The following is a 7,432-nucleotide window of genomic DNA, read 5'->3' as shown; positions in this document are numbered from 1 at the left end:
TTATTTTTTTGCACTATAAACAAAAGAAGAGCATCAATTTTGCAAAAAAAAACAAATTTTTTTTTTTACATTTTGCTATAATAAATATCCCCCAAAAATATAAAAAAAAAAAATATCATCAGTTTAGGCCGACACGTATTCTTCTAAATATTTTTGATTAAAAAAATCACAATAAGTGTTTATTGATTGGTTTCCACAAAAGTTATAGCGTTTACAAAATAGGGGATAGTTTTATGGCATTTTTATTAATATTTTTTTAAATGGTGGCGATCAGCGATTTTTATCATGACTGCGACATTATGGCGGACACTTCGGACAGTTTTGATGCATTTTTGGGACCATTGCCATTTATACAGCAATCAGTGCTATACAAATGCACTGATTCCTGTGTAAATGACACTGGCAGTGAAGGGGTTAACCACTAGGTGGCAGTATAGGGGTTAAGTGTGTCCTAGGGCATGTTTCTAACTGGGGGGGGTGTGGCTGTGTGTGACTCGTCACTGATTTCTGCTCTGATCGCAGAGATCAGTGACACTGTCACTAGGCAGAACAGGGAGATACTTGTTTACATTAGCATCTCCCCGTTCTTCCCCGTTCTTCCTCCCCGTGATGTGATAGTGGGTAATCACGGAGCTTGCCAGTGGCCACCTCTTAAAGGGCAATGTACAGGTATGTGATTCTGCCTGTACGAGCTCTTCTGCCTACGTATATCATCATGAGGCGGTCGGCAAGTGGTTAATCTAGGCAGGATTTCAACTGTTTTTTCCTTCTTCACCTTACTTGTCATTTTTCATTATTTGGTTAGGTAATGGCCCTCATGATGCTCATCTGGGCTTCCTCATATATTAGTCTAGGTAGGTATAGCACTCCTCTACCTGTATACTAGCCATGTCCAACCTTGTATTTTATCTATACAGCCCCTAATCGCATATTGTCTTCTTACACTTGGCAGTCATGCTGAGATGTAAACTATCTATCTCTTTTTGCTTTACAGAGAAGTACCCCATAGATTTAGATATGTCTCCAGAATCCTTGGTTACTCCACTTGGACATTCATTTACCCATAAAGAAGTGATATTGAGGAAAACTCCCAATGTTAGTCTTGTGCTCATGGATGTCAGTATTGAGGCTTTTACACAGGAATGGGGAAATATCGGAGGAGGTAAGTGACACTAGGGTGACAATATTGACTCTCGTTATGTAGTATTTTACCTGCACGTTTATCTCATGGTGATCTGATCTCACTATTGTAGACGGATCATCAAATTCTGCAGAATCATCTTATTAAGTTGTTTGTTACATTTCCTTTTATTTATAACAAATGTGCTACTTTCCATCAATATTCCAATGTCACAATGTCAGGGCACGGCATTTTCTGATACAAGGTTTGTGTCCCGACTCTTTCACCTTAACATAACCTTCTCCCCCTCACTGTCTTCACCACCCAGAGGAAACCTGGAGGAAGAGTCATTAATGACCTTTCTTTTGAAAATGCCATTTGCCTGGCTGACCATCTAACTTCACTATTTCAAGTAAGACCCTGAACAGTTTACAGATCAGGAGTTTTATCCTTGATCTATCTTTACTTGCTGCATGCTAGTGCAAAGTCAGTCACCAAGGAAGACCAAAACCCAGAAATAACTAACATTCTCAGAACTCAGTTGCAGTATTCAAAGTATTTCCATTTTTAGGAGAGCTGCCCTCTCCTCCAGGGCATTCTCTGACATATAAACCCTTCTTATAAGAAAAAGCATAGAAGTTGCTGGGATAGCTGATCAGTGGACATCACAGTTCCCAGGTGCCTAATGGAAAGCCCAGATTGCTACTTGTGATTTAGAGCTTTCCAGTCATGTAACCACTACAACAATGAATTACAGGGGGGTAACATGATCATAAAGCCTGCCCCAACTCCTGGCATCAGAACCCCCTTAAAGGGCAATGGAAAATGGAAAATTAGATGGCGCATTGTCAGGGTTCCAACTCATCCCAAAGCATTCAGTAGGGTTGAGGTCAGCGCTCTGTACAGGACATTCTATGGATCTGGCTTAGTGCAGTCATGCTGGGAGAGAAAAGAGATGTCCCCAAATTGTTGTCATAAGTTTGGAAGAGAACAATTGGCTAAATGCCTTTGTATACTGCAGTGTTAACAGTTCCTCATACTTTTAGTCATATAGTGGTAGGAGATAGATAGATAGATAGATAGTCAGGAGAGAACAAACTGTAAACAAAATTAACAAAAAAAGTTTTTCTTTAAAGTGGGGTGCCCCCTAAAAAAAAAAATAATTAAAAGTCAGCAGCTACAAATACTGCAGCTGCTGACTTTTAATAATCGGACACCTACCTGTCTCATGGTCCAGCGATGCGGGGGAACGAAGCCCCCCACCATTCCCCGCTCCACTCGTGATGCCGTCATTCATACTGTGGGCACCTGGCTGCGGCTTCACCCACTGCACACACAGTCATCTGGGACACGTGACAGGTCCCAGGTGACTGTGCAGCACAAAGGGAAGTGATGTCACCAGCCCGGGCAAGGAAGAAGGCAGACCACGAGGAACCCCCTAGCAACAGGTATTTAAAGGTGAGTAAAAAAATGTTTTTTTCCAATTATTATTATTTATTTTTTTTAAGAATTTTAAGCACTTTTTTTATTTTTTGGTGGCAACACCACTTTAACTGAAAACTAAATTGTATTTTCTTTTGTATTATCCAACACAAACTTTGCAGAGTGTGAATGGAACTCAGATGTCACTGGTAAGTAGCTCATCATAGAATTCAATTTACATTTTAGTATATTGTATTTTTCACTCAAAGTTTGTAAGATTATGTAATTGTTGGGGATGAGAATTTACCTGGATATGATTTGTGCCCAGAATGTTGAAATGTCCTCAAAATTCAGAAAATACAAACTTTTCCCCAAAAGTGTATGGTGGTGAATCTTGGTATTCAATGCATTATTTCTGAGGGGCAAATATACAAACTATTGTCAAAAAAGATGCATAGGAAGCCAGACACTGCCATTGGGGGTATGTACCAAAGAGAAAAAACAAAACAAACCGCACCCTGTGCACTCAGCAGAGCATTTTGTTTGTATACCAAACCCAAACTCCATTAAAATCAGTGGGAGACAAATCCGTAATTTTTAAAATACCTGTTTTCTGGGATAACATGCAAGGGGCATGTCAGAAATTTCAAGGATGTGGGCACTGCCCTGTGGACAGTGGTGTATTTTGGTTTTGTGCTGCCCTAGGCAGGACTAAAATCAGCCGTTCCTCCATCTAAATTTGTCACACCCAGCCGTGTTATACCATTCTTGTATCAGGGTCTGATGAGGGGGCTGCAGCAATTCACAGTGAACAGCTGTGGTTTCCTCATCAGACCCTGAGACATGATTCCTCCTAGTGCCATATATGTGGTAAATGGAGCAGAGGATGGGGTCAGCGAGACATAGGAGGTACTGTACTGGTGGGTACTGATGAGGATGCACTGATGAGGCTGTACTAATATGCTGCACCGATAGATACTGATAAGTAACACTGATGGGCACTGAAAGGCGGCACTGAAGGGTATTGATAGGTGGCACCGATAGGGGCAATGAAAGGCACTGATGGGCAACACTGATCGGCAATAATAGGAGGCACTGATGGGCAATAATATGTGCCAGTGAAGGACACTGATAGGTGGCACTGATGGGCACCAATAGGTGGCACTGATGGGCACTGATAGGTAGCACTGATTGGCAGCTCTGATGGGCACTGATTGGCAGCACTGATGGGTGCTGTTGGGGCTGCACTGATAATCAGCACATTGATTATCAGAGCCCTATCAGTGCAGATGTCCCCTTTAATACTTGCCAGTTACCGGCTCTCCTCTCCTCGCGCTGTGACAGCTTGAAGAAAAGAATGCAGATAACTGGCAGTTTTTATTTTAGATCCTGATCAGCTGTAATTGAACACAGCTGATCACATAGTAAAGAGCCTTTGTGATTAGCTCTTTACCCCAATCTGTGATCAGCCCTGTCCATAAGACAGAGCTGATCAGAGATTGTGATAGGTGCGAGCCGCAGCAGGTGCTCGGTTCTAGAAGGGCATCAATAGACGACCTCGCAGAACTGAACGACTGAGCTATAGCTGTCTTTTTCGGCTATAGTGGGGCCTCCTGAGAATGCAACACAAAGCAAATGCCTTGTTTGCCTCGTGGCAGATACGTGTGCCCGGGGAACATGTACAGTGCAAAAAATATTTAAAAAAAATCCATTTGAACAGGAGTAATGATTTTTAAATGCTTAAGGAAAAACATTTAAAATGTCCAATTGCTTTAAATGACATGCCTGGTGGGTGTTCTAATCCTGCCTGTGAAGGGGCATCTCTGTGATGTACAGAAAGTGCTGCAGCAGTGCTGACATTTACAAGTGAAAAAAGTTTAAAATTTGTCGGCAAATGACTTTGACAGCTGAGATTGACAGCTTTGTGTATTAAAAAAATAAAAAAAATAAAAAACAGACAGACCTCTCCAAGGCTCTGCTATGTATTATGGGGGACCTTTGGAGGAATCTGTGTACTTTTTTAGAAGCTGACAATGAATGTCATTTGCTTACAATTTTAACTGTGTAATTTTTCTTCCTCTGTAAAGTTTTGCTTAGGGATGGGCCGAACGACCCCCTGTTCACCCCCTGTTCGGTTTACACCAGAATATCTCAAATGTTCAGAACCGAATAATGAACCCCATTGAAGTCTATGGAACCTGAACTGTAAAAATCAAAAGTGCCTAACTTGCAGGCTTATATGCAAGTAATTGGACATACAATGGTTATGGGGGTCCAGGCACTTCCCTGGGAGATATGTATCAAGAGATTTCATCTTCTGCCCCCTCTTTGGGGACGGGATAAGTTCTGAGTATTTCCCCTGGTAACGATGGTCAAGGAGAGTTGCCAACCAATAGTGATCCTTCTCCTTGATACCACATAGTCTTAGGTCCTTTCACAGGTTTTGAAACATGAGGGAGCCCATGCACCGCAAGATGGGATGCTTGAAATGGCTACAGACTCTTCTGGCCTGCTTTAGCAAATCTTCAAACCCTGGGTACGTATTTAAGAAATGCTGCACCACTAAATTGAGGACATTTGTCAGACATAGCACATGTCTAAATTTTCCCTAAGGGCAGATGGGAGGTTTGTGCCATTATTGCACACCACTATTCCTGGCTCCAGCTGGCATGGCATGAACCACCTCTGGGCCTGCCCCTGCCGGCCCCTGCAGAGCTGCAAGAATCTCTGCTTCAGTGTGGTTCCTGACCCCTAGACACACAAGCTGAAGCACTGCATGGCACCTTTTAGCCTGACTCATTGAATAGCCCCTTGAACGTTTAGGAGGTATTTGTGGTTCATAGGACAATTCAGCAGAGGAGGCCATGGAGGAGGTGGGGTAGAGCTGACAAATCTCGCATCATCACCACTAGCTGCATTGAGGTGTGGGGGCAAAACAAGCTGCAGCACTGAGCCCTGTCCTGCATCCTTCTGAGTTGCAATCAGAGTTACCCAGTGTGCTGGGAATTAAATATATATCGTCCCTGGCCATACGTGCTGGACCACTGGACTGCCTTGCCCAACGATGCCACAACATTGCTTTCCACGTGATGGTACAGAGCTGGAATGGCCTTACATGAAAATAAATAGCGACTGGTAACCTGCCATTGTGGTACAGCACATTCTGCAAATTCACGGAAGGGGGTAGAATCCACCGGATGTAAAGGAAGAAGTTGTAAAGGCAGAAGCTTTGACAAGCTTTCATTTAGATGCTGGGCATGTGGGTGGCAGTGACTGTATTTGCTTTTCGCTGCAGCAGATGAGGCAGAGAAATTTGCCGGCTATAGTCTACAGATGGTGGTGTGCTACTGGCAGGTGTGCTGCAAGGACTTGGAACACCTTGCACTTTACCATCATCCCTGTCAGTGGAGGCTGCAGAGAGGTCATGAGGTATAGCAGGGACAGACTGAGGTGAGTAAGGAGGAGGAACAAGTTTGCGCTCCTTTAGTGTGGCTTTCAGGTGCTCTTGCCAATGGGCTGAGTGGTGGGAGGTTAAATGCCTTGTCAAGCATGTGGTACCCAAATTGTTGGTGTTTTTGCCACCCTTGATGTGTTTGAGACAAAGTTGGAAAATTGCAACAGTGCAATCAGCTGCACATGTACTAAAAATGGCCCAGACAGCTGAGCTGTGGGAAGTGGGCCAGGAGATAACAGTTCCACAATGTGATGGAATAGGGTGACTGCTCTTGTCCATGATGGCTGCATCATTGGAGTTGTGCCTCAACCTCACTTTCACCCTCTGTTCCATCCAACACTCAAGTTGTGTCAGTGACCTCATCATCATCATAATCTCCTCCATCCGTATTACCACTGGAGACAACTTGGCAATATGCTGTGGCAGGGTGAACATGACTGCCAATTTGTGTACCAGTGATCTCCCCTCTCTGTAGGCTCATGTTCCTGCCTTCCTCAACCCCAGAACCAACATATGAATTTAGTAATGGCTGTGCATCATCAAGGAGCAAGTGGCTGGCCCTGTGTTCAAATAATACAGTGGACTCCTCCATGCCTGATGCTGGGGCTATGGCTGGAATAGCTGTGGATAAGGAGGCAGAATAAGCCGCTCTGGCAGCTGCACTGTGCACTAGTCTCTGCTTGGGTGATGGAGGATGAGGAGGATGAGGATGGTTTTGTAAACCAGTCCACCACCTCCTCTGCATGCTGTGACTGGATAGCACGGGCAACATCACTAAACAGAGGGAATGATGCCCTGCCTGAGGACTGACCACGTCCACCTTTGCCTGTGGACACATGCTGCTGGCCCCCTCGATGCTGTGGGAATGTCTGCCTCTCCTTGTTGGCCTGTCAGACATGATGTGGGTGCTTATTAACAAAAAGTAATAAAATGTGGAAATATGTACGTGAATGAACTTTAATCAATTGAAAGTGGTGTTTGGTGCACTTTAACCTGAGTACTCACTACACAGACACACTCCACTGACACACTATAATATACTGCAATAAAACTGCACTGACGCACTGCAATAATACTGCATTAAGCCTGCAGTAATGCAATGAAATACACTGCGTTAAACATGCAGTAACGCACAGAGATGTTGTCAGGGCTGTGCTCAGCCCTTCCTTCTCTGAGCTGGCCGCTCAGCTGTCGGCTAATTGGCAGCTCCTATCTCTCCACAGTGACTCACCTGTTGATGATATCCTGCTTGTCAGTCCTGCCTACTTAAACTGTCCAGCCCAGATGACCTCTACCTTCACCTTCACCATCTCTAGAGACGCTCTCCTGCGTTCCTGTTAAAGACTTGCATGGCTGACATTCGTTCTGGCTCCAGATCCTGCTTGCTGTTCTACTACGCTCATTTCTGGCTCCCTGACATTTTTGTTAGTGTGACT

At 44.1% G+C, this 7,432-nt stretch overlaps 1 protein-coding gene across 1 annotated transcript in view; it reads left to right on the top strand.

Moving 5' to 3' along the window:
- The first annotated feature begins 1,017 nt into the window (after positions 1-1,017).
- LOC143961579 (proteinase-activated receptor 1-like) overlaps positions 1,018-7,432 on the top strand; it is a 93,560-nt gene continuing 87,145 nt past the window's right edge. Inside the window, exon 1 of the mRNA XM_077470888.1 lies at positions 1,018-1,162. Within this exon, the coding sequence (XP_077327014.1) occupies positions 1,018-1,162 (145 nt within the window). The remainder of the gene's footprint in view (positions 1,163-7,432) is intronic.

This window comes from Lithobates pipiens, unplaced genomic scaffold (genome assembly GCF_037356315.1).
Source record: "Lithobates pipiens isolate NorthernLeopardFrog02 unplaced genomic scaffold, aLitPip1_a1.2 Scaffold_8, whole genome shotgun sequence".
NCBI lineage: Eukaryota > Metazoa > Chordata > Amphibia > Anura > Ranidae > Lithobates > Lithobates pipiens.
This window is presented reverse-complemented; position numbering and strand designations above follow the sequence as displayed.